At 45.2% G+C, this 27,869-nt stretch overlaps 1 protein-coding gene across 1 annotated transcript in view; it reads left to right on the forward strand.

The window, feature by feature from the left end:
* Window positions 1–27,869, forward strand: part of LOC118632123 (anthrax toxin receptor-like) — a 55,923-nt gene that overhangs the window by 21,061 nt on the left and 6,993 nt on the right. Inside the window, 2 exon segments of the mRNA XM_036264864.1 lie at window positions 8,321–8,410; window positions 9,894–9,965. Coding sequence (XP_036120757.1) covers window positions 8,321–8,410; window positions 9,894–9,965 — 162 coding nt within the window.

The raw sequence follows: 27,869 nt of genomic DNA on the forward strand, positions 1-27,869 counted from the left end.
TTCATCTGCCTAGAGCAATAAGTAGACCACAGGTTTTGAGGCTAGATCTCAGTTCAGGTACATGCTAACTATAGACATTGTTGCAAATTCCATGACCTGTGAGAGCCTGTTTTCTCATCTGTAAAATGGGAATAAAGCTGGTACCGGAGGCAGATCCAAGATGGTGGAGTAGGCAGAAATTACATTCACCTCCTCCCAGGATCACATCAAAATTACAACTAAATTATTAAAAAATCCACCAATCAACCTGGATTTGAAGACTAGCTGAACAGAAGTCTTGTATAACCCAGGATTTACAAAAGAGGCCACACTGAGTCTGAGGAAGGGACGAAGTGGGCAAAGGGCTGGTCCCACACCTATGTGCAGAGGTTGAGAATTCAGCGAGCTATCTCAACCTCAGAGATCCTCCCTGAGGATCGAGGGGTCTCAACCCCAGGCCAGGTTTCCTAGCCTGGAGCACAAAGCTTGGAGGGCACCAGAGTCATACAGGAAGAGAGTGAATGTTGTGGCTTTGGGGAGAAGGATAGAGGGACAGCTGCCATTGTCCCTGTGTTGAGTCCCTCTTCCACACTGTCCACAGACACCATCTTTTTGGGTGAAGCACTTCCCCCATATGACATTAGCCTGCAGAGGAGGATACACTGGCCCCACAGAGGGAGACGGTGAGTTGTGTGGCCTTAGGGCAAGGGCTGTTTTCCCCATGCACCCTACCAGCACGAATGTTCCTATGTAGGACACACCACCACCACCACCAGCAGCAACCCCCTTTTGCGGCATCACCTAAGGAACTACATTAGCCCCACCATGCTGACACACTGAGCCCCACCCTGCCAAGCTGCCACTTGGCTGTGGGAGCCACTGGTGGTGGCCAGCCAGGGCCCATGATTTAGTCATTCTTAAAAAAAAAAAAAAACTCTTGAGAAGTTCCAGCAAGCTCAGGGGTGCCAGAGAAATAATGGGAGAGGCTTAACTGTGTGGCTTGCAGCAAGGAACATTTTACCAAAGGCCCAACGGAAGCCACCATTCCTGAGGAGAATCCTCCTCCACATGGCCAAATCTTAATCTGTTTTAACCTGATGAGCCCGGCTGGTGTGGCTCAGTGGATTGAGCGTTGGCCCTTGGACTGAGAGGTCCCAGTTCAACTCCGGGTCAGAGCACATGCCTGGGTTGCAGGCTCGATCCCCAGTAGGAGGCTTGCAGGAGGCAGTCAATCAATGTTTCTTTCTCACACTGATGTTTCTATCTCTTGCTCTCCCTTCCTCTCTCTCTAAAAAAATAAATAAAAAACATATTTTTTTAGAAAACCTGATGAACTCTCCTGGCTCGACCCTGACATCTCCCTGAGACCCTGCCCTACCACAGAGTTCCAGAATCCCCAGGCAGGAGGTGACTGGCCCCAGTGTACCCTGAGACTTTTAGTGAAGGGCCTCAGACCCAGCACTGGGGCCCAGTTCAAATCTGTATTAAACTGGTGAATGCTACTCACCTCCATCTGGTGACTCACTGAGACACTCACATACCGCCGTAGGCTCTCTCAGTGGCTGAGTTTAACAGGCAGCCAGCAAGCAGAGGCAGATCTCAAGGTGCCTAAGGTTTTCTGCTGACATGCCCTATCCCAGTACTAGTGGAAGCTGACATCAGTACTACCTGGTCCCTCCCATGTGCACCCAGGCTGAGGAAAAGCAGCTACCAACTGTAAATTGCTTTGTAGTTCCCAGCAGGTTGCCAGGGGCAATCAGAGTGAGCATCTGACATTGACCTGCACTGCATTCCCTCCCAAAAGGCCCCAGAACTAATACATCTGGTGGCTGGCTTCAGACCATATCAGAGCACAATCCAATTAGCTCCAAAAGAGGCATACTCAAAATGGGGCTTTGGCAGGCACCAGACCATGCTGGGGTGAGTAGTGCTTGTGGGGTGAGACCCGCACAACAGCTTGTACACTGGTTAGAGTCAATCCTCCCAGCCAGCCAGCCTGAGGGTCAGCCCAACCACAGATGGGCCAACAGCAATCAAAACTCAACTACAACAGGAGGCTCATATAATCTACACAATGAGTGCTCCTGGAGCACCCAACTCAGGTGAACAGGGAGGCTGTGCCCCAGAGCTCCACAGGACACCTACCAAACTGGTAGATATAATAGACCTACCTAATACACAAAAACAAATTCAAAGAGGCCGCCAAAAAGAGAAAACAAAGATATAAGCCCAGGATGAAAAAACAGAAGTTCCCAGACAAAGAACTAAATGAAATGAAGGCAAACAATCCACCAGAAACAGGGTTCAAAAAAATTATTATAAGGATGCTCAAGAAACTTAGGGAAAGAATGGATAACTCAGTGAGAACTACAAAAACCATAAAAAAGGACATAGATGCCAAAAATAAGGTCATAAATGAGGAATACAATGCCTGAAATAAGGAATACACTAGAAGAAATCAATAGCAGATGAAGCAGAAAATCAAATCAGCAATTTGGAAGACAAGGCATCAGAAAATAACCAATCAGAGCAACAAAAGGCAAAAAGAATTTTTTCAAATGAGGATAGTTTAATGGACTTCTGGGACAATATCAAATATAACAACATTTGTATCATAGCGGTACCAGAAAAAGAAAAGAGAGCAAGGGATTAAGAACCTATTTGAAGAAATGACTGAAAACTTCCCTAAAAAACACTTAGAACCCAACAGTCTGGGAAATGCAGTCCCAAACAAAATGAACACAAAGAGGCCCATAAAAAGACACACCCTATTTAAAATGTCAAATGATAAAGACAGAGAGAATCTTAAGTACAGCAAGAAAAAGACAGTTACTTACAAGTGATTTCCTATAAGACTGTCAGGTGATTTCTCAACAGAAAATTTGCAGGCAGAAGGGATTGGCACAAAATATTCAAAGTGATGAAAAGGAAGAACCTACAACCAGGACTACTCTAACCAGCAAGGCTATCATTTAAAATTAAAGGAGAGATAAAGAGCTTCCCGGACAAAAAATAAAAAACTAAAGAAGTTTATCACCATCAAACCAGTATAACAAGAAATGTTAGAGACTTTCTTATTAAGTAGCAAAAGAAAAGAAAACATAAATATAAATAATAAAATGGCAATAACTATGTACCTATCAATAATTTAAATGTAAATGCATTAAATATTCCAATCAGAAGACATACATAGATGAATGACTCTAAAAACAAGACCCATGTATATTATATCAAAAAGAACTGACTTCAGATCAAAAGAAACACACCGACTGAAAGTAAGGAATAGAAAAATATTTTTTATGTAAATAGAAAAGAAAAATGCTGGAATAGTAATGTTTACATCAGACAAAATAGACTTCAAAACAAAGGCTGTAAGAGACAAAGACTGACATTACATGAAGATAAAGATCCCACAAGAGGATATAATCCTTATAAACATTTATGCACCCATCCTAGGAACACCTAAATATACAAGGCATATACTGATAGACATAAAGGAAGAAATCAACAATAATACTGTCACAGTAAGAGACTTTAACACCCCACTGATATCAGTGAATAGATATTCCAGACAGAAAATCAACAGGAAAACAGCAGCTTTTAATGACACACTGGACCAGGTGGATTTAATTGATATTTTAAGAGCATTTTATCCCCCAAGTAGCATTGTTTTCCAAGTACACATGGAACATTTTCCAGGATAAACTACATGTTAGTCCACAAAACAAGTCCTAATAAATTTAAGAAGATTGAAATTATATATCAAGCATGTTCTTTGATCACAATGGTATGAAATTAGACAACAATTACAAGAAAAAAACTGAAAAACACACAAAGACATAGAGGCTAAATAATATGTTACTAAACAATGAATGAGCTAACAATGAGATCAAGGAAGAAATCAAAAGATACCTTGAGACGAATAAAAATATGACAACACAAAAATATATGGGACACAGAAAAGCAGTCCAAAGAGGGAAATTCATAGCATTACCGACCTACCTCAAGAAATAAGAAAAAAATCTCAAACAATTTAGCCTTATACCTAAAGGAACTAGATAAAGAACAACAAACAAAGATCAAAGTGAATAGAAGGAAGAAAATAATGAAGATCAGCATTGAAATAAATATAATAAAGTTAAAAAAAAATACGAAGGAGCAATAAAACCAAGAGCCAGTTCTTTTGAAAACTTAAACAAGATTGACAAATTTTTAAGCAGACTTACGAAGAAAAAAAGAGAGAGGACCCAAAAAGAATCAGAAGTGAAAAAGAAGTAACAACTGACACCACAAAAATACAAACAATTATAAGAAAATATTACAAATAGTTATATGGCAACAAACTGTACAGTCTGGAAAAAATGAATTAATGTCTAGAAGCATATACTCTCCCAAGACTGAATCAAAAAGAAACAGAAAATCTGAACAGACTAATTACAACTATTGAAATTAAAGCAGTAATAAGAAACTCCAAACCAAAGTCCTGAACCAGATGGCTTCGCAGATAAATGTTTACCAAACATTTCAAGAACTAACACCTATCATTATCAAACTAGTCTAAAAAATTCAAGATGAAGAACAACTCTGAAGCTCATTTTATGAGGCCAGCATTATCCTGAATCCAAAACCGATTAAGACACTATAAAGAAAGAAAATTATAGGAAAATATTCCTGATGAACATAGATGCAAAACCTCAACAAATTATTAGCAAACCAAATTCAACAATATATTTAAAAATCACACATCAAGTGGGATTTATTCCTGGGATGCAAGCTAGGTTTAATATTGGCAAATCAATTAACATAATGCATCACATAAACAAAATGAAGGATAAAAATTATATGATCATATCAATAGATGCATAAAAAATATTTGACAACATCCAGCACCCATTTATGATAAAAATTCTCAGCAAAGTGGGAACAGAACATACCTACATGTAATAAAAGCTGTATATGACAAACCCACAGCCAACTTCATACTCAATGGAGAAAAAAATAAAAGCAATTCCCTTAAGATCAGGAACAAGACAGAAATGTCCACTTTTAAATGCTTATTCAACATAGTATTGGAAGTCCTAGCCACAAAGGCAGACAAGAAGAAGAATGAAAAACTTAACAAATTGGAAAGGAAGAAATAAAACTGTACATAATACTATATACAGAGAACCCTAAAGATTTACCAAATCTACTAGAACTGAAAAATTAATTCAGTAAAATAGCAGGATACAAAATAAATATTCAGGAATCAGTTGCATTTTTATACACCAATAATGATCTATCAGAAAGAGAAATTAAAGAATTTTAAAATCCCATTAACAATTGTATAAAAAAATGTACCTACAGCCTGGCCCGTGTGGCTCAGTGGATTGAGCATCATCCCATGGACTGAGAGGTCCCAATTTGATTCCTGGTCAGGGCACATGCCTGGGTTGCAGACGCAATCCCCAATTGGGGGCATGCAGGAGGCAGGCAATAGATGTTTCTCACATCAATGTTTCTCTCTCTCTCCCTTCCACTCTCTCTAAAAATAATCAATAAAAATATATATATTTTTAAATATCTACAACTAAATTTAACCAAGGAGGTAAAAAGAGCTATACGTGGAAAACCATAAGATATTGAAAATACAAATAAATGAAAGCATATACCATGCTCATGGATAGGAAGATTAACATTAAAATGTCCAGACTACCCAAAACAAATGATATATTCAATACAATTCTTGTCAAAATACCAATGGCCTTTTTTAGAGAACTAGAACAAATAATCCAAAAATGTATATGAAACCACAAAAGATTCCAAATAGCCACAGCAACCTTGATAAATAACAAATTTGGAGGTATCATGCTACCTTCTAGTATATCAAATTAATACTACAAGGCTTTGGTAATCAAAACAGCATGGTACTAACTCATAGAGAACAAATTGATGATTGCCAGATGGGAAGCAGTTTAGGAGACTAGATAAGAAAGGGGAAAGAATTAAGATGTACAAACTTCCAGTTATAAAATCAGTCACAGGAATGTAAAGTACAGCATAGGGACTATAGTCAATAATATGTAATAAATATGTATGGTGTCAGATGGGTACCACACTTATCTAAATAATCACTTTGTAGGTTATATAAATGTCTAGTCATTATGTTGTATACCTGAAACTAATATAATATTGTATGTCAACTATAGCTAAAAAAAAAAAATTATTTAAAAATAACAGCTACCACTAGCATAAAAACAGACACATACACTAATGAAACAGAACAGAGAGCCCAGAAATAAACTCACACCTATATAGTCAATAAATATATAACAAAGGAGGCAAGAACAATCAATGGAATAAAGACTGTTCGATTGTTTAGTGTTGGAAAAATTAGATAGATACATGCAAAAACAAAAAAATAACTAGATAACCTTCTTACACCATATACAAAAGTAAATTCAAAATGGATTAAAGACTTAAAAGCAAAATGCAAACCCCAAACCTACTAGAAAAAAACATAGGCAGTAAAATCTCTGACATTTTCTTGGCAATATTTTTTCTGATATATCTCCTTAGGCAAGAAAAACAAAAGAAAAATAAACAAAAGGGACTACATCAAAATGAAAGGTTTTTGCATAACAAAGAAAACCGTCAACAATAACAAAAAAGACAACCTACACATTGGGAGAATATATTCACCAATGATGCATCTAATAAGGGGTTAATATCCAAGATTTATAAAGAATTTATACAACTCAACACCAAAATAAACGAACAAACAATCAAATTAAAAAGTGGGCAAAGGACCTAAAAGTTCTCCAAAGAGGACCTGTAGATGGCCAATAGACACGCGAAAAGATACTCAGCATCGCTAATCATCAGGAGGAAAAAATGCAAATTGAAACTACAATGAACTATCACCTCACACCTGTCAGAATGGCTGTCATCAATAAATCAACAAACAAGAGTTGATGAGGATGTGGAGAAAAGGGGCCCTCGTGCACTATAGGTGGGAATGCAGACTGGTGCAGCCACTGTGGAAAACAATATGGAGTTTCCTCCAAAAATTAAAAATAGAATTGCCTATGACCAGCAATTCCTCCTCTGGGAATATACCTGATGAAACCTAAAACAATTATTTGAAAGAATATATGCACCCCTGTGTTCATTGCAGCATTATTAACAACAGTCAAGATACGGAAGCAACTCAAATACCCATCAAGAGATGAGAGGTAAACACAAGTGGCGGTACATATATACAATGGAATATTACTTGGGCATAAAATAAATTTGAAATTTTACCATTTGCGACAGCATGGACAGACCTAGAAGGTCTCTATGCTAAGTTAAATAAGTCAGAGAAAGACAAATACCATATGATTCCCTTATCTGTGGAATCTAAGGAACATCACAAATGCATAAACATAGTAGAAGACACACAGATACAAAGAACAGACTGGTGGTTCCCTGAGGGGAAGGGAAGGGGGGCTGGGTGAAAAAGGTGAAGGGATTTAGAAGTACAGATTGGTAGTTACAAAATAGTCACGGGGATGCACAGTACAGCATAGAGAATATAGTCAATAATATTGTAACAACTATGTATGGTGCCAGGTGGCTAATTGAAATATAGGGGGCCACTTTCTAAAGTATGTGATTGTCTAACCACTGGACATACACCTGAAACCAATATAATATAAAATTGTATGTAAACTGTAATTGAAAAACAAAATTTAAATTTATTTTAAAATGCTGATATCATAGGCTTGCTCTGGAATTAGAGATTATATATGTAAAGTACCTGGTATATATGCACCCATTTTAACCTTCAAATTGTTGGAATTACCTATTGTTCATTTTCTCAACCAGTTGACAGTTTTTAAAACAGCCTAGAAGAGGCTGAAGAAATGGTAGAGAAATGGCGACGTGCAGACAGAGAGCCCTGCCCCACCCATAACCCTTCAAGGAGTAGGAGATGGTAGACAGCTGAGAATATTTATTTCCTAAAGGAAGTGGGGACCAGGCAATCCAACATGTCAGAATCACTAGAGGCTTTTCTGAACAAGGCGTCCCACCTCAGGCCCACCTCGCATGAACAATCATCCAGGCCTGCCAACAGAAGTCCCTCACCCCTGGAGCCCCTCAGTCCCAAGCACACAGGTCTGGGTGGTCAACCATCCCACCATTCACACTGATGTAAGTCACCACCAGGTGACCCAGTGAGGTCACTTAGGGTGTGTGGCGTCCTTCAACTACAAGAAGACGGGAGGAGCTTATAGAGGGCGTGCTGGGAGGCGGGAAAGAGAGACTATGCCCACAGAACAGGGGCACGGATCCCTCTGACACGAGTCTTCAATTTCAGGTCCGGCAGTGTAGGCAACAACTGGATCGACATCTACAACCTCGTGGAGGAAGTGGTAAAGAAGTTTGAAAAGTATGGCTTCTTCATGTTGTGGGGTGTTCTCCCCTGCCAGGCAGAGCACACAGCTGCTGAAACTCCCAGGGCACGGGGGTCCCTCAGGTCAGGGGCATGAAGCCCAAGCAGCGTTCTGACGCAGGACAGGATGGGTCACACTGTTTCCATCAGGTGACTTTGCTGGGTTCCTGGCAGGAAGTCAGATGGTAGTGCAAGGGACACAGGCTGCCACCGAGGACTCACAGACTGGAAAAGGGGCCAAACAGTAATACGGTAGCTGAACACCTTGATAAATGGTGCTGGGGGCAAAGGAAAAGGGAACTTGAAGAAAAAATAAAATAAAACCTAGAAAAAAGCAAAAACTCCTAAAAAAACAAGTTAAGGATGGCTTCACAGAGCATGTAGAAATTTGAATGGGGTTGAAGAATGGGGAGAGACAGGGTAACATCCCATCCAGACACATCCTGTGCAGTGAGTGGTCTGTTTGGCTGAAGAGTGGGGTTGACACAGAGAGAAGCTGGGAGAGCAGGCTGAACTGACGGATGGGGCTCAGGCCTCAGACATCCGTGATACCAGGCCAAGGGCTTGGACTTCCTGCTGCGAACACTAGGGAGCTACGGAAGAATCTTGAGCAAGAGTGGACTGATCACAGTTGTGTCTCTAAAAGAATAGTCTGGCAATGGTGAGTGACAAGAAAGACCAAGAGCAGTAGCAGGTAGAGCTAGGGATGTATGGTAACCATTTAGCTAAGATATAATGGAAGTAAGCAGATCAATAAGGCAGTGGGAGGGAGAGGAAAAAGGGGGTGTATCCTTGCAAAGAGTAAGACTAAATTAAGATGAGATGAAGCAGGAACACAGACAAGAACAACAGTGAAGGCTCAAAGAAATTTATAGCAGGAGACCCTCAGGGAGGCCCTCATGCAGGACAAAGAGATGCCCACCTCCTCATGTGTGCACTGTGCATGGCACATGCCCCTGTGTGTGAGTGTGAACACTTTGGGTGCTGGGAGAACAGGGCGGGGGCAGGATGCCACCCTGGCCCTCTCTTCCAGGAATGAACCCTATCTCCACACCTCAGAACCCTTCACTCCAGTCATGGGAACCACTGGGTTGAAAGTGGGCCCCAGCCCTGGCCGGTTTGGCTCAGCGGTTAGAGCGTCCGCCTGCGGTCCGGAGAGACCCGGGTTCGGTTCCCGCTAAGGGCATGTACCTCGGTTGCAGTTTGTCCCCGGCCCTGGTTGGTCGTGCGGGTGGCAGCCACTCGATGTGTCCCTTTCACATCGATGTTTCCCTCTCTCTCTCTTCCTCTCTCTCCCTCCCATTCTGTCTGTACAAAAAATGGAAAAATGTCCTCGAATGAGGATTAAAAAAAAAAAAAAAGAAAAAAGAAAGTGGGCCCCAGGTGGAAGAGTGGGGGTGGGGAGCGGGCAGTTGTCATGCACCCCCTCTACGGCTGCTCATTAGCATCATTTGGAGCCCCTGTTTATGTCATCTCACGAGGAGTGCTTTGTCCCCAGCCCAAAACAAAAGGTGTCCTTCATCACCTACTCCACAGATGGCAACACTGTCCTGGAGATCACCTCAGACAGGTAAGTGCCATCAACCCCCAAGGCAGGCCCAGTGGGCCAGGCCAAAGGGAGAGCCAGGAAACAAGGGGATCTCCCTGAGACAGCGTGGGGAGCACTGTGGTGCAGGTTGGGTTGGGCTGAGCTCCCCAGAGCCCACCCTGGTCTCCAGCGGCGGCTCCGGGCCTGCTCTGAACCTGGCTGCACTGGCCCTGGCCGCCCTCTGCTTGCAGACCATCCCTGCCCCCTCCCAGCCCTGCCTGCACCGTCCTGAGACCCCTCACACTCCCCTGTCTCAGAACAGGCTGGCTCTGAGGAGGAGCAGGGAGGGGACGGGCTGCCCCCCACGAGGGGAGGGGAGGCCTGGTTTGTGTCAGCCTGTGGTTTGTGTTCAGGAGAGAGAGACCCCAGTGGGTGGAGGTGGATGACAGCACGTGCCTGGGGGGGTTCCGGGGGGCAGAGAGAGTGCCGGTGGGGGTGGGCTGGGGCCCCTGGGGGAGGAGCGAGTCCTGGGGACAGGAGGACCACTGCCTCCTCCCACACATGCTCAGGGCCCGAGCAGGACAAGCTGTGGGGAGGCTCCTGCAGGACCCCGGGTCCTCTCTGGAAGGTGAAAGTGGGGCCCTCTCCCATGGGGGAGGGGCCAGGACTGAGTCTGGGGCCAGGGGAACAGGGACCTGTGACATCCTGTGTGAGGGAGGGGGACAGGGAAAGAGGAGTCTGGTGCAGGCCCAGGACCTGGTGGTCCCTCCAGGAGCAGAGCTGGGAAGGGGGCGGGGCAGCGCCAGGCAGGACCTGCTCAGAGGGGCGGGGCCAGGCCCCTGGTGCTGGGCTGCAGGCCAAGGGGGGACAATCCCAGCACATCTGCCCAGATGCTGACAAACTAATGTTCCACAGTGAGGTGTGGGTGCGGGAGGGCCCCGCGCTGAGCTGGACACGCCTGGCTCGGCCTCCACTGGCCCTGGGTCCGAGGCCTCCTCACCCCCTTGGCTGGGCGGGGTCACACCCAGGAGGCATCTCTCCCCCCTGCGGTGAGACGCGGGGGGGGGGGGGGGGGGGGGGGGGGGGGGGGGGGCCCTCAGGGTCCAGGCTCAGCTTCCCTTCTGAGGCAGCTGGTCCCTGTCTCACTGGCTGCCCTGAACTTCAGCCCAGCCCTCCGGCCCAGGGCCAGCCCTGCTCTCTGCCCTCACAGCAGGGACAGGCAGGGCCCAGGCAGCCTGAGAGCCCTGGTCCTCCGCGGGCACGGAAGCCTCGGGCCACTCCCCGCACCTGGGCTTGTTCTCCCGCAGCCCTGGGGCCCGGAGCCTCTGCCTGAGCAGCTTGGCTCTTCCTGCACCACAGGTGGGGGGACGGGGGGAAGGGAGGGGGCTGGAGGACCAGGAGACCAGGGTCTGTGCCAGGGGAGCTGGTGCAGGGCAGGGGCTCAGTGGGGTGACCTTTGCCAAACTCAGCCTTACCTGTTGGAGGAGTGTGCCCACCTGAGGGCCTCTTAGAAGCTCACATACTGCCAGCCACCTTGTAGGTGCGGGGTTCACGCTGCACATCCATGGTGCCCCCCAAAGCCAAGGCCGGTCGCCTGAGGCCTGTGTGCCTGAGACAGGTGAGCTCAGAGGAAGCCATGCCACAGCCCTGGGACCAGCTGAGCGTCACCCCCCAGCCCCATCCAGTGCTCCCCAGGTGGGGACAGACAAGGCCGGAACAATGCCTTCAACTTCAAAGTCACAGAAGGGCCTTGAACGGTCACTCCACTGTGTCCCCTCCCACCCAGGCAGTTGGGCACAATGCTAAACAGCATCAGGTCAGCTTGGGGTGGTTTTAACTCTCATCTCCTCATTCTACCTCTTTGTAAATTTTTTTCAGAAAATTGATACAGGACGGTCTTAGCAGACTTCGAAACGTGGTTCCTACAGGAGCAACAAACATGCATAAAGGACTTAAACTGGTACTCACTCTGCAGCTTTGAGTATCTCGTCACTTTGTCAAGTTCTTAGAAGATATGGGGTTATCACACAGCCCTCCCCCAACATTCCTTCATTTCTTACAGGCAAATCAGCAGATTGAAAATGAGGTCTCCAAAGGTAAGCAGCCTGCGCACTTCCTTATGGTCCTGTCCAGGGCAGAGGCGGGCAGGGCCTCAGCGAGGTCTGGCTGCAGACCCGCCTGGGCCACTCCGAGCGCTGAGGCTGGACCAAGCCGCTGGCCCTCTGGGTGCTGCAGGCTCCTCCTCCGTGCAGCGAGGACAAACCCACCCCCTTGACGTTGCTCAGACTACACAGGCTCCCGTGGGTGCATTCTTGGTTCTGATTAAATGTGAGGTGCTTGACTTAGAGTTGGGCTGCATGAAAACGAAAGAGCCAGGGACCTAGAACACACCGAATTCAGTTTCCTGAAGAGCTGGGTTGCTCCCTGCTCAGCACCCTGTGTCTCTGCCACAGGCTGGTTCTGGCTCCTGTTCTGTTCAGCTTCTTCCCTTTGGTTGACTCTTGTCCTGTGACAGAGTCTCCAACAGTGGAAAAGCCCAGAACCATCCCCATTTGGACTGTAGGGTCGCAGGTATAGTCAGGAAAACGCGTGGGTCTCGTGGACACCGGCGGTGAGCTGGGCACGGGATCTGCGGCCCAAGGGCCTCTGACCCTGAGCGAACCACTGGGCCCACAGATGCCAGCAGGAGAGCCCGCAGACACTGTCTGGGGCGGGACCCCGGCCCTCCACTCAGTGGGGTCGGGCTTCCCCGCCCTTTGCTCCCTGAAGGGTTAGGCTTGTCCCCTGGAGCAGCTGCGGTCGCTGTTCAGGGCGAAGGCTGCACCAGCCGGTAGCAGTGAGAGTTCAGTAGGAAGTGGCCCCAGCTGAGCTCAGTCTCCCCGTCTGTAAAGTGGGTTTGGACAAAGGCTCCCTCTTACTCTGCAGTCAGTATCAAAGTCCTCCACGGGCTCTGGGTGGCATATGTTCGGGTCTGGGCGACCTCTCCCAGAGGAGGTGTGCAGAGCACTACTGTGTCCCTCGCGGCCTGCAGCGGGCCACTCCAGGTGCCTTTGGTGACCGGCCTACTCCATGGTATTTCCTCAGGAAGCACTAATCCAGTGACGATCATCGCTCTGACCGACGGGACGCTGCTAAAAGTAGCATTTAACCTGACGAAGAAAGAAGTGAGTGCAGTCCTCACGGCTAGCGCTTTGCTCCCTGTGCTTGGTAATTTATACCCAGCACTTTCTCTGTGTAGGTTGCAAGGGCTCGGGCACTGGGGGCTGTCATTTACGGCGTGGGTGTAAATGGCTACAAAAGAGAACAGGTAATTCTGAACAGGTAACCAGAGGCATACCTGAGCCCATTTGGGGAATGTTTCAAAGGAGCTTTCCAAGGCTCGTCCAGAGGATGGCCCTTTAGCTCACCGCAGGGTTCGGACCACAGACTGCCACTCAGACAAGAGTAACGAGTGCGATGTAGAACCTGCACCCCAGAGGTGGGGGGGAGCACTTCCCTCCTGAGGCTGTGCTGCCGGCGGGCACAGGGTCTGGCCCAGGGGTCGAAGTGGCCTGAGTGCAGATACCGCCTCCTGGGACGGGAACCTGCTGTGTCCCCACCTGGCTGTGGCTCACGCCATCACCTCTCATTTGTAGCTAATGGAAATTGCAGACAGCAAGAATCACGTGTTTGGAGTGGACTCTGGATTTAGGGGTCTAAAGAAGATTATTAATTTTGTGAGTTGGGCTGAATGTGAGAAGGGAATGGGGGGTCCACCGTGACCTTGTACACCCTTTCTGACCCTCCACCTGTCCTTCGATTGCAGCTTGCAAGTAGGACCTGTATCGAAATGACAAAAGTGAAGCCTTCAAATCCCTGTGCAAAAGGTACAACGTGAAGTTGCTGTTGTAAACACAGGGCTGTGAATTGTGTGACTGTCCTGTGGGTGCTGTGGTGCTGTGAGCACCTGCCTTTGGGGTGTGCGTTGTGTGTGAGTGTTTGGAGTATGTGGTGTTCGTGTGGTGGGAGAGGTCTGAGTGTGTGTGGCGTGTGTGTGGTGTCGTGGTGGGTGTGTGCAGTGTGTCTGCCTGGAGCAGTGGGGGGGGGGCAGTGCACCTCATTAAGAGCCTGTTTTTGCAGGGTGTGTAGGCCACGTTGTGGTCTAGGTACATGCACCTAACTGCATTTTCCCAGCTGTACTGAGCAAGATGGACATGGAGCTCTGTAGAAGTTAAGGGGTCTCGCATTGGGACTGCACACATATTGTGAAATGATTACCATAGTAAATCTAGTGTTAGTATATATAAATCTCAAAACCAAAAGTCTAATGAAGAACTGAGAAAAATAGTTTCGAAAACTCAACAAAAAAGCTAGTTAATAAAATCCAAAAACACATATAAGGAAATCCATCAAAACTAACTAGGAGTCACCCAAGAATGCAAGCCTCATGCCAGATTTGAAATACCATTGCAAGTTAACATCCGCAACAGAGAAGGAGACAGGATTACCTCACCGGGGAAGGAAAAGGTGTGGACAGTGTTCCCCTTCTGCGGTCACACTAGGTGAAAGGCCTCCATCCACAGTGACACTCAGGGCCAATAACACTCCCAGCAGTTACTAGGAACTCTCTCCCTGACATCTACCTGGGACTTGACACGTCTACGTAGGGTGACAATCAGTGAGCTGAGGGCCTCCTGTAGGTTACCTCTGTGATGGGAGCCCTCCCTCTGCACCCCAGCACCCCACCCCCGAGGGTCCTGCATCAGTGAGCTGAGGGCCTCCTGTGCGTTACCTCTGTGATAGGAGCCCTCCCTCTGTACCCCACCTCTGAGGGTCCTGCATCAGTGCGCCGAGGGCCTCCTGTGCGTTACCTCTGTGATAGGAGCCCTCCGGCTGTCATGAGCTCTGGATCTGCAGACTGGAGCATCCAGGTGCCTGGCTCTGCACTGCTGAGGTGATGGATGAGTGCACTCTCCCCCTGGGGACAGCACCCAGCCACATCCAGGGGGATGCAGACCCAGGCAGCTGGCTCTACACTCTGCTCTCCATGGTAGGCTGCAGGGCAGTAGGTGGAGGGGTCACACAACCGTGCACATGTCTGAGCTCTTTCCCAAGGGCGGGCAACCAGGAGCTGATGCCCCATCTGCCAGCGCCACTCCTGTGTCAGGAAGTGGAGAGAACGGTCCCCACCGTCAGACCAGTTGTGAGGGAAAGGCCCTCGATTCTGCCGTGACTGGCACAGGACCCGGCACAGGTGCCTGACCAGCGGTGGCAGACCCTGCTCCTTCCATCAGGATCAGCTGCCCCACCCCGTGCGGACCCAGGCTGGAGGGGACGGTCCGAGAACTGCAGTATGAGGCATGGGGTGGCTTAGAGACACCTCCCACAGTGGGTCTCTACACACTTCTGTTTAAAGCACCCAGCCCAGCAGCCAACCTGACAGCTTCATTTCCTGAATATGGCCCTGGACACACACAGGCCATGATGTCTGAGCAGCTGTGAGAACATAGGTCAGGAGGCCAGTGGACTTCCCTCCCCCACGGCCGCAGCTGAGGTGACAGGGCCCTCCCTCCACACAACTGGAGGCTGCCCAGCATGCCCCGCCTCTCTGCTGACCTTTGAGACTGCTGCCTCCTGGTGGAAAGCTGGCACACAAGGCAATGAACACTGATAGGGGGCGCTCCAGTCAGAGCCCTGGGTGAATTGCAAGGACCCTTCTCAAGATACTGCTCCAAACAAGTTTGTGGGGTGGTGCCTGAGACCTCAGGCAGGGGGCGAGCAGGAGGGGCTGCCTCCTCGGCCTGCAGGGCAGTGCCTCCGCCCATCTTCCCGCCAGGGCCCTGAGGACCGAGACCTCTTGGCAGGTGGCCTGGGTCCTGCAGGGCCTGTCAGCTCTCGGGCCCTCCTGCTGCAAAGGCTGGAGATGGGCTTGGGGGCGGCTGTTCTGTACGCCAGGCCCAGCTCCTGGGGTCCAGTCCCCCCACTCTCTGAGGCTTGGCCTCCCACAGGTGACCTCACTTCTGGGTCCTTCTTGCCTTCTGTGTGGCCGGATTACTGCGCTGGCTCTTTCTGCCACATTTAGAGCCTGGCTTCTCCCTACTCAGACGAACTGTCCTTCTCTGACTATGTCCAGTTGTGAGATGGCTTTTCATTTAGGTCCTGCCAACAAGGGATCCTGGAATATATATTGCAAATGATCTTCTGGGAGGTCCCCACACTGGCAGAAGGAAGGGCTGGGTGACTCCAGGGTGGTGGTGAGGTCAGGGAGGGTCAGGAGGAGGCAGAGGAAGAGAGTCCTCTGCAGACTTCTGGAACCTCAGCTAAGGAAGGATTTTCCTTCTATGGCGGGGTCTCCTGTGCAGGGTCTTCAAGTCCTTCCTGCCTCACCCAACAGCCGACCTTGCCCCTGGGGTCTCCGGGCTGCCTCAGGCACACACAATGACAGGGAGGAGAAAATGACCCCTGAGTGTCAGGAAGACCCTGGGGCACCCAGGCCTGGGTGCTCAGCTTAGACATCAGGGAGGGTGTCTTCAGGTTGACTTCACTCCTCTGTCATTTATCTAAGGGGGGCCTGGTGAGAGCACTGCTGCACCCCGTAGGGGGACCAGGACGCCCGGGTCAGACGCCCACGGGGGGTTTGTACCTGTGCAGGGAATGAGGCTGGGGTCCTCGTGTGCTCCATGGTCAGGGGCCCCTGAGTGCTCCAGGCCCAGCCCAGCCCCTCACAGAGGACCCTCAGGGACACTGGTGAGCACCCGGCTGAGAGGGCGCACCGATGTGTCCAGACGCAGAATTCCTCCCATGAGTCCCCTGGGATTTCCGTTTTGGGGAGTGGTGTGCACTACCTGTGATCAGAGGGGAGACAGCACTCAGCGCTCCTCACACAGACTTTTGGATGTTACCCTTGCAGAAAACTATGAATTGGTGGTTTCTGGAAAAGGCTTCGATAATGCAGTGAACAAGAACCAAGTTATTTGTAGATTCAAGTTTAGCAAAGAGGAATTCTATGGTAAGTACCCTCGGGTCTTCTATGTGACCAATTTCCCTCACCACACTCCCTTCATTCACAGATACACTCTTCACGACGGCACAGTCTACAGTAAGTAGCCCCTTCGGTGCCTCTGGGTGACCAATGTCCTACACCACACTGCGTTCACCTCCACCAGCCAAGCCCTCAAAGCCCTTGCTGACCATTTGCTGGGGACCCTCTGAGGACAGATGCTGCTTGGACAAGTGGAAGGATGACCCTATTTCAGAAGCCTGGCCACCTCCTTTTTCAGATGCAAAGCTGGGGGTTAATCCCTCCCCCTAACCACAGCAGCATCCTGGCCGAGGATGGTTTGGATTCTGGGTCTGCCCTCAAGCTGCATCACCACACCCTCCCCTCAGCTACCTGGTCCCTTGAGAGATGAGTCATGAATCCCACAAGTTGGCCAGTGGGAATAAAAGCATGTACGGGGACCTGAGTCTGTGGCAGGTGCACTGGTAACTTTCCCAGGAATATGTATTCACCTTGGATTGACAGAAGATGACATCTGCTAGGCTTCGGCCCTGCCATTTGGCTCTGGCACACATCACATGCATGGCCTTGACCAACTGAGTGTTCTGTTCTCTGCCTCATTTTTCTCTTCTGTAAAATGGGGCCAGTATGAGAGTTGTACTAACTAAGCTATATAACATATGTAGAACAATGATGCATGAAGAGCTTAATTTAAAAATAAAAACACACAAATTAATGAAAATCCTCAGGCATCAGGTGAACCTCCATGTGGTGAATATGCTCCTCCCTGCCGACTTCTGGGGTACAGCTGGACTTTCTGCATCCTCCTCACTCCTCCCAATGAGCCCCTCGATACATTTATTTGATATATTAAGAGCAATGATGTCTTATTCCAGGGCCATCTGGTATACCCCAAGCAATTCCTCTCCCCAGTACACTTCTAGGCCATGTCTCTTTTCCATATTGTATGGAATGGGGCTGGGGACTGTCCTTGCCCCATTCCACACCCCACAGGGTGCAGATGGCCTAGGGAATTAGGTTTCCCTTGGTCTATGCTTTCTCAGGAGAGGCTTAGGATTGCGTGTCTCCTTACAGGTGGAGCTAACATGTATTGAGCACTTAGTGCATCAAGGATCTTATATTTACCATCACATTTCATTCTCAGAGGAGACTGATTGCTCCTCCTTTGTATGGATCTGGAACCAGAGAGAGGGGCCATCAAAATGTTTGCTTACGTTCAGCAGCTGTGTAGGAGCAGCTGGGAAGTAGGCCCAGGGGATCTGACTGCTCCATGGGGGCCTTCAGCCTCCCTGAGATGACTTTTCTTGAGGACAGGGGGACACAACCTATCCCCAGGATGTGTGCAGATGCTACCTCTGTGGCCTGTGGGAGCAGTGGTTCCCACCCTGGAGACCACCAGTGTTTCTCTCCGAGGAGGATGCTCTCACCCTGGGGAGTGCCTCCCACAGACCTGGGTCCCTCTGCTGACGGCCAGGCTGTCCCTGGTGAGGGGCTGGCCTAAGCGGTCCTCGGGGCTGTTTATTGTCCAGAGTTCAGATGCATTGAGGAGCGTTGATAGGAATGTTACAGTTACGTTCTCTTCTGGCTAACGTATCTAGAGAAACACTATAAAAAAATTTAGAGAAGCATAAATAAGAATGTTGTCTGGTTTAGTATGTACTGTTTTTATTTTCGAGAAATATTTTTAAAAGGCAACTAAGCAAATATTGTTTTTTAAACTCCTTTCCATTCAAGCATGCTGTGCTGAGCTCAGTGTACCGGGTTCTGCCATCCCCTCGTTCTCCTGCCTCTGGGCTACGGACACTGTACCGGAAAATTGCATATCTTAGGGTTTTTTCCTACTAATTCCAACCATCCTACCTCTCAGACACAAACTCTTTCCCCAAATCATACTTGGCAATTATCTTTACTATTAGCATCAATAAAGACATAAAAAAATTCAGAAGTTCATAGCTAATATGAAAACTGAATTAGAATAAAAAAGCTGGTTCACGTGGAAATGACCATTCTGTAGGCAACAGCCCTGATCTGTGGCCACAGCTGATGGATGGAGAGTTGGGTTCAGACTGAGAGGTGCCTCAGGAACAAGCTAAGGGACTGTTCTGAGCTGCTGGAGGGCCACCGCCCAAGTCCCCACGAAATAAGAGAAAACAAAACAAAGAAGGAAAGTCCGGGTTCCCTGCTCAGGCTCCCAGTGTCCATGGATGGCACCCCGGTCACTCTGGTGAAAACCTACCTATCGTCCTCGATTCCTCTTGGCTTCATCCCACATGCAGTCCACCAGCAAGTCCGGTGGCCCCGTGCTCCAGACACATGCAGATGCGGCAGCCCCTGGTCATATGCACTGTACTTACAATAAGACCACAAGCCCTGCCCGTCTCTCCTCACTCGCTTCATCCCTGCTCCACAAGCACAGCTAGTTAGGCCCCAGGGCCTTGGCACATGAGCCAAGACACTGTTTCCTGGGACCTTTCCATGGCTCTCCAACCTCACCTTCTTCAGCTCCAGAATCAACTCCCCACAGACAATTCTTTTTAGGGAGTGTCACAGGGAGAGATAGAGAATTGAGGACAATGATACAGTCTGCAGGAAATATATTCACATTAAAACTACCGTATTTTCCGTTTCAAAAATGAAACCCAGGCATATTTACAAGTACTAAACTAGGAAATCAATCTGAAAGTAGGTGTTTATAGTCTCTAGTAAATATGTAATTCAGACATTATTTTTTATTTTATTATAATTTTCCCATCCCATCGCCATTCATCCCTCCTATACCTTCTTCCGCCTCCACCCACCCCCATCTCCCAGCAATCACCACACCGTTGTCCATGTCCATGAGGTTTTTCTTGTTCTTTTTTGATCAATTCTTCCACCACCCTCAACCAGAGCTGTCTGCCTGCTCTCTATCTATGAGTCTGTCTCTGTTTCACTCGTTAATTCAGTTTGTTCATTAAATTCCACATATGAGTGAAATTGTATGATATTTGTCTTTCTCTGATGGGCTTATTTCACTTAGCATAATGTTCTCCAGATCCATCTATGTTGTTGCAAAAGTTAAAAAAAAATTTAATGGCTGAGTAGTACCCCATAGTACCACAGCTGTTTTATCCACTCATCCACTGATAGACACTTTGGGCTGCTTCCAAATCTCAGCAATTGTAAGTAACGCTGCAATGAAGGCAGAGGTGCATATATTCTTTCAAATTGTTGTTTCAGGTTTCTTTGGGTAAATTCCAGACGTGGAATTGCTGGGTCATAAGGCAGTTTCATTTTTAATTTTTTGAGGTAGTTTCATACTGCTTTCCACAGTGGCTGCACCAATCTGCGTTCCCATCAACAGTGCACAAGGGTTCCCTTATCTCCACATGCTCACCAGCGCTTGTTCTTTGTTGATTTATTGATGATAGCCATTCTGACAGGTGTGAAGTGATATATATTGCAGTTTTAATTTACATCTTTCTAATGATTAGTGACATTGAGTATTTTTTATATGTCAATTGGCCATCAGTATACCCTCTTTGGAAGAGTGTGTATTCAGGTCCTTTTCTCTTTTTTTTTTTTTTTTTTTAATTTATTTTTGTTACAGATGTTAGTCCTTTTTCCCCCACTTATTCCTCCATCCCCCTTCCTCCCCGCCCTGTCCTCAACTTTGTTGTCCATATCCATTGTTCATGCATACATGCATATAAGTTCTGTGTTTTATCTCTCCCCCACCACGCCCTCTTCTGGGGATTCTCAGTCTGTACCCCACTTCCACGTTTCTGGGACTACCCCATTTCTCAGACTATTATGTTCATTATATTCCACAAATAAGTGAGATCATGTGATATTTGCTTTTTCTCTGCTTGGCTTGTTCCACTTATGCTAATACTTTCCAGGTCCCTCCATGTTGTCTCAAAGGATAAGAGATCTTGCTTTCTTACAGCTGCATAGTACTCCATTGTTTATATGTACCACCACTTTTTTATCCATTTGTCTACTGATGGACATTTGGGCTGTTTCCAGATCTTAGCTATTGTAAATAGTGCTGCTACAAACATGGGGGTATATATAGTCTTTCTGATTGATGTTTCAGGCTTCGTAGGGTATATTCCTAGAAGTGGGATCACTGGATGAAATGGATGTTCAATTTTTAATTTTTTGAGGTAACACCATATTTTTTTCCATAGTGGCTGCACCAGTCTGCATTCCCACCAGCAGTGTACTAGAGTCCCCTTTTCTCCACACCCTCACCAACACTTGTTGTTTGATGATTTGTTGATGGCGGCCATTCTGACAGGTGTGAGGTGATACCTCACTATTGTTTTAATTTGCATCTCTCTGATAATTAGTGATGTTGAGCATTTCTTCATATGTCTCTTAGCCGTTTGTATGTCCTGTTTGGAGAGGTGTCTATTTAGTTCCTCTGCCCATTTTTTAATTGGGTTCTTTGTTTTCCTTTTGTTGAGTTGTATGAACACTCTATATATATTGGAAATTAACCCCTTATCTGATATATCATTGGCAGTTATGCTCTTCCATACAGTGGGTTGCCTTTCCATTTTGATGATTGTATCTTCCTCTATTTCTTTTTTCAATGACCTGTAGTTTTCTGCAAATAGGTCCTTTATTTCTTTGGTTAAGTTTATTCCTAGGTATCTTAATTTTTTGCCATGATGGTAAATGGGATTGTTTTTTTAGTTTCTTTTTCTGTGAGTTCATCATTGGTGTATAAGAATGCTGTTGATTTCTTGACGTTAACTTTGTTTCCTGCTACTTTGCCAAATTCCTTTATTATGTCTAGTAAATTTTTGATGGAGTCTTAGGGTTTTTCTACATATAGTATCATGTCATCTGCGAATAATGACAGTTTCACTTCCTCCTTTCCAATTTGGATCCCTTTTACTTTTTCTTCATGTCTGATTGCTGTGGCTAAGACTTCCAGTACTATGTTAAATAAGAGTGGCAAAAGTGGGCATCCTTGTTTAGTTCCTGTTCTTAAGGGAAATGTTTTTAGTTTTTGCCCATTGAGTATGACGTTGGCTGTAGGTCTTCTATATATGGCCTTTATTATTTTGAGATATGATCCCTCTATTCCCAGATTGTTGGGCGTTTTTATCAGAACTGGGTGCTGGATTTTGTCGAATGCTTTTTCAGCATCTATTGATATGATCATATCTTTTATCTTATGTTTTGTTTATGTGGTGTATCACATTTATTGATTTGTGCATATTGTACCAGCCTTGCATCCCTGGGATGAATCCCACTTGGTAATGATGAATAATTTTTTTAAAGTATTGCAGGATTCGATTTGCTAGTACTTTGTTCAGGATTTTGGCATCTATGTTCATCAGGGATATTGGTCTGTAGTTTTCTTTCTTTGTATTGTCTTTTTCTGGTTTTGGAATTAGAATTATGCTGGCCTCATAGAACGTGTTTGGAAGTCTTCCTTCTTCTTGAATATTTTGAAATAGTTTGAGGAGAATGGGTATTAGTTCTTCTTTGAGTGTTCAGTAAAATTCCCCTGTGAAGCCATCTGGGCCTGGGCTTTTGATTGCTGGGAGAGTCTTGATTATATCTTCAGTTTCTTTTGTTGTTATTGGTCTGTTCAAGTTTTCTATCTCTTCCCAGTTCAGTTTTGGGAGACTGTGTGTTTCTAGGAATTTGTCCATTTCACTTAGATTGTCGAATTTTTTGCCGTATAATTGTTCATAATATTTGTTCACAATCCTTTGTATTTCTGTGGTGTCAGTTATTATTTCTCCTCTTTCATGTCTGATTTTGTGTATTTGGGTTCTCTCTCTCTCTTTCTTTCTTGGTGAGTCTTGCTAAGGGTCCATCAATCTTGTTTATCTTTTCAAAGGACCAGCTCTTTGTTTTGTTGATCCTTTGAATTGTTTTTTTTATCTCCATGTCATTTACTTCTGCTCTGATCTTTACTATTTTCTCCTTTCTACTTGCTGTGGGGTTTTCTTTCCATTTGCTTCCTAGTTCTTTAAGTTGTGAGGTTAGATAATCTATTAAAAATTTCTCTTGCTATGAACTTCCCTCTCAGAACTGCTTTCGCTGCATCCCATTGATTTTTGTGTTGTAGTGTGTTCATTTTAATTGATTTCCAGAAAGTTTTTAACCTCTTCCTTGATCTCCATGGTAACGAATTCATTGTTCAATAATATGCTATTTAGCCTCCATGTTTTCAAATGTCTTTGCATGTTTTTGTTGCATTTGATTTCTACTTTCATGCCATTGTGATCTGAGAAGATGCTTGATATGATTTCAATCTTCTTGAACTTGTAAAGACTTAATTTGTGCCCTAACATGTGGTCTATCTTTGAGAATGTCCCATGTGCACTAGAGAAGAATGTGAATTCTGCAGTTTTGGGGTGTAATTCTCTGTAGATATCTATTAAATCTATTTGATCTAGCACTTCATTTAGAGTCTGTGTTTCCTTGTTAATTTTTTATCTAGAGGATCTGTCCAGTGATGTCAGTGGGGTGTTGAAGTCCCCTGCTATAATTGTAGTGCTGTTGACTTGTCTTTTGAAGTCCTCCAGAAGTTTAATTAGTGTATTTTGGTGCTCTTATGTTGGGTGCATTTGTTTACCAATGTTATATTTTCCTGTTTGATATACCCTTTCAATATTATGTAGTGGCCATCTTCGTCTCTAGTATGGCCTTTATTTTAAAGTCTATTTTATGAGCTATGAGTATTGCTACCCCAGCTTTTTTTTTCCTTTCCATTTACTTGAAAGATTTTTTTCTATCCCTTCACTTTCAACATGTGTGAGTCTTTTGTTGTGAATTGGGCCTCTTTGTAATAGATATATATATATCTTGCTTTCTTGCTTTATATATATATATATATCTTGCTTTCTTGCTTTCTTATCCAATCAGCTACTCTGTGTTTTGATTGGAGCATTCAATCCATTTACATTTAAGGTTATTATTGATATGTACTTATTTATTGCCACTTTTGTTTATTGTGGTCATATTTTTCTTATTATTTCTTCCACTAATTACAGCAGTCCTTTTAACATTTCTTGCAGTGCTGGTTTGGTGCTAATATATTCCCTTAGCCATTGTTTGTCTGTAAAGTTCCTTATTTCAACTTCTATGTTGAATGGTAGCCTTGCTGAGTAGAGTAGTCTTGGATGGATTCAGATCCTTGTTTTTCATTACCTTGATTACTTCATGCCATTTCCTTCTGACCTGTAGTGTTTCTGTTGAAAAGTCAGCTGATAGCCTAATGAGAGATCCTTTGTAGGTAACCTGTTGCTTATCTCGTGCTGCCTTTAGGATTCTTTCTTTGTCTTTAATTTTTGGCATTTTAATTATTATGTGTCTTGGTGTGGGCCTGTTTGGCTGCTTCTTACTTGAGGCTCTCTGTGGTTCTTGTACTTGTATGCCTTTTTCCTTTACCAAGTTAGAGAAGTTTTCTGTCACTATTTCTTCAGATATATTCTCTAACCCTTGCTCATTTTCTTCTTCTGGAATTCCATGATGAGAATGTTTGTATGTTTATATTGTCCCACAGTTCTCTCAGGCTGTCATCCTGTTTTTTAATTGTTTTTTTTCTTTTTGGTTCTCTGGGCAATTTTTTCTTCTCTGTCTTCTAATTCACTGATCTGATCCTCAGCCTCCTCTACTCTGCTTGTTGTTCCTTCCAATGTGTTCTTAATTTCTGCTATGTCATTCTTCATTTCCAATTGGTTGGTTTTCAGTGCTCTAAATCTTTACTCACACTATGAGCTTCCTCATGATTATTACTCTGAACTCTCCCTCTGATAGCTTGTTCAATTCCCTTTCATTTATTTTATCTTTAGTTAAATTATCTGATTCTTTCATTTGGAATTTGTTTCTTTGTTTTACCACTTGGGCTGTCTCAGTGGGTTTTGGATCCTGCCCAATTTTCCCTGTGGGTGTTGGTGTTCCACTGGTTGTAGCTCCCTCTACTGGGTTTGGATGAGTGTGAGAGGATCCACCTTAAACACCACTGTAAAGTCTTACTTTCCTGGCTAGATTTGCAAGCCCAGGAAAGGTTCAGTTATCTTCTAGCTTTTTGCCTGGAGGCTATTAGTCTCAGGTACTTAATGAGCCTTGGGTTGTAGCCCTCAACTGAATGAAAAATTCCCTCAGGTGTTCAGGGAAAGATTTCCAAAGGGTGGGGCAGATGCTTGCTGGCTGTTAATTAGCCTCAATTTACATTTCTCTCACCTGGCTGGGTGGTGTTAAATTTCTGAGGGAGGGGCTGCTGCTTCTCCCTGGGGCTCTGGGAAGGAACTCTTTGAGCAAGATGCCCACTGTCCTGTGAGGGAATGTTTCTGCAAAAAAACTTCCACTGCTGTCCCAGCTCTCCAAGCTCCCGAGTCTGTTCACACAGTTATAGTCCAGTCTGCCCTCCCTCTGCCAGAGCCCAAGGTGAGTGGCTGCATCTAATTTAGTGCTCTGTCCCAGCCCTCTGCACTGTGCAGCCAGCTTGGGATTTTAACCCCGAGGGAGCTGCTCACAGCTGAAACAGCCTCTGTTCGTAGGCTACCAGCCCACCCTTTCGTGCCTCCACAGTTTCTACCAGGCTCCATTTCATATCCTCTTTCTTACCATGGTTATGTGGGTCCTCTCCAGCTGCTTTTCTGTTGTTCTTTTTCTGACGATTTGTCTTTATTTTAGTTGTAATTTATGTTTGGTCCTGGGAGCTACTCTGTGTAGCTTCCATTCACTCCACTGCCTTTTTGGAACCCCTCACATCACCTACTTTAAATAACCAACCATGGCTAGTCTGGTTTTGTTGATATCCTCACCATAGATTTTTTTTTAAAGCAAATCTCAGACATCAAAACACTTTTTTAAAATAAATGTGTCGGTTTCTCTAGAATTCAAATAAGGTCACTAAAGATAGGACATTACCCATTCCAAAGCAGTATCCCTCTCCTTCTTTCTCTATACCTTTCCTTGTTTATTGGTATTACAGCATTTTTTCACTCCCTGGCATTTATTTTCTTTATTGTTATTTCATTATGTACAACTAAATTTTTGAAATGTAAGGCCCTTAAGGGACTTTGCCTGCCTTGTCCCCATTAACACAGAGCATTATACAGTGCCTGAGGCATTGTATGTGTTCAGAAGAAGGCAGAGAAGAGAAGTTGCCGTTTGCCAAAATGTTAGCTCTGCTTGCCAGGGTATGCAATAGTGGAAATAGATGAATGGACATGTACACTGACATTCTAATTTTTCATTTTTATTTCAATTTTATTTTTCAGTTATACTAAACATATAATATAATATTAGTTTGGGGTGTGCAACATAGTGATTTGATATTTATATAACTTACTAAGTGATCACCTTGGTATCTGACACCATGTATAGTTGTTATAATATTATTGATAATATTCCATAAGCTGTACTTTACATCCCCATGACTATTCTTATAACTGGCAATTTATATTTTTCAATCTCTTTTACATTTTTCACCCTTCTCCCCAACTCCCTCAATCTGATTATTATCTATTTGTTTATGTATTTATGAGTTTCTGTTTTGTTTGTCCATTTATTTTATGTTTTTCTATTCCACATATAAGTGAAATCAAATGGTGTTTGTCTTTCTCTGACTTACTTCACTTAGCATAACCACCCTCTAGGTCTATGCATATTGTTCAAATGTTAAGATTTCATTCTTTTTATGGCTGAGTAATATACCATTGCATATATGTAACACATCTTTTTTCTATTTATTTATCAATGGACACTAGGGTGCATCCATACTCTGGCTATTTTAAATAGTGCAACGATAAACATAAGGGTGCACATATCTTTTCAAATTAGTGTTGTGAATTTCTTTGGATAAATAACCAGAACTGGAATTGCTGAGTGATATGTAGTTCTATTTTTTATATTTTGAGAATTCTCCATACTGTTTTCCATAGTGGCTTCACAAATTTACAATCCCATCAAAAATGCATAAAAGTTTCCTTTCTTTACATCCTCACCAACACTTGTTTGTTGATTTTTTGCTAGTTATTTAGACTTCAGATGTGAAGTGATAGCTCACGGTATTTTTAATTTTACATTTTTCTGATGATTAGTAATGTTTAGCATCTTTTCAAATGTCTGTTGGCATCTGTATGTCCTCTTTGGAGAAATGTCTATTCAGGTCCTCTTCCACTTTTTCAATTGGATTGTTTAATTTTTGGTGACTCTCATTATTTAATCACCATACTGTTAGTGTGGGATCTACCTGCTCCACATCTTTGATGTGACTTCTTCTTTGTGTCCTTAGTTATAGAAATTATGTTCAGGTAGTCTTTAGGCAGTTCTCAGTGATCCATTGACATTCTTAAATGATTTTCTTTCAGATAAAAAAGCCACATCTGTGAAAGATACCAGCCTAATCTGCCCAGGAGTAAAGATAGAACATCCAGGCCAGTAAGTGCCCAGCTCCGGGGTTCCGTAGGCAGTTGTCCCCACCATGAGGTATCCAGGATGTGCGATACCACCTCTGCTGGGACAATACCTGTCTTTTTCTAAGAGGGCTCTGGGCATCTTCTGCAACCACCTTTGTTGAAGGTCCCCCAAGGTGCTCAGGGATCTGCTGAGGCCTGGCTCTACTGAGGAAGGTAGGAATGTGGAAGATGTGCGTCCAGGGGGCGGTGTACCATTGTTCCTAGCAACCTTTTGGAGCTAAGCCATGACCGGGGCTTAGTCTGTGAATACAGAAGAGTGAATGTGGTGACACCAAGCTGCTCTCCCTGGGCAGTTAGCCCGTGGCCACGAGGCATCTGAGTCTAGGCAGGGCTCCTCACTTTCCGGTCAGCCTTTTTAGCAGAGGTTGACATTGCAGTGCTTAGAGATGAGCTCAACTTATCCACGCTGTCTGCTCCTGGTGGCCCAATGCCTCGTGTTCTAAGCCATTACAATGAGGAGAACTGTGGACTGTGGCTTGAGCCGAAAGCAGAAATTGTATCAACCCA

The sequence above is a fragment of the Molossus molossus genome, unplaced genomic scaffold (genome assembly GCF_014108415.1).
Source record: "Molossus molossus isolate mMolMol1 unplaced genomic scaffold, mMolMol1.p scaffold_m16_p_17, whole genome shotgun sequence".
NCBI lineage: Eukaryota > Metazoa > Chordata > Mammalia > Chiroptera > Molossidae > Molossus > Molossus molossus.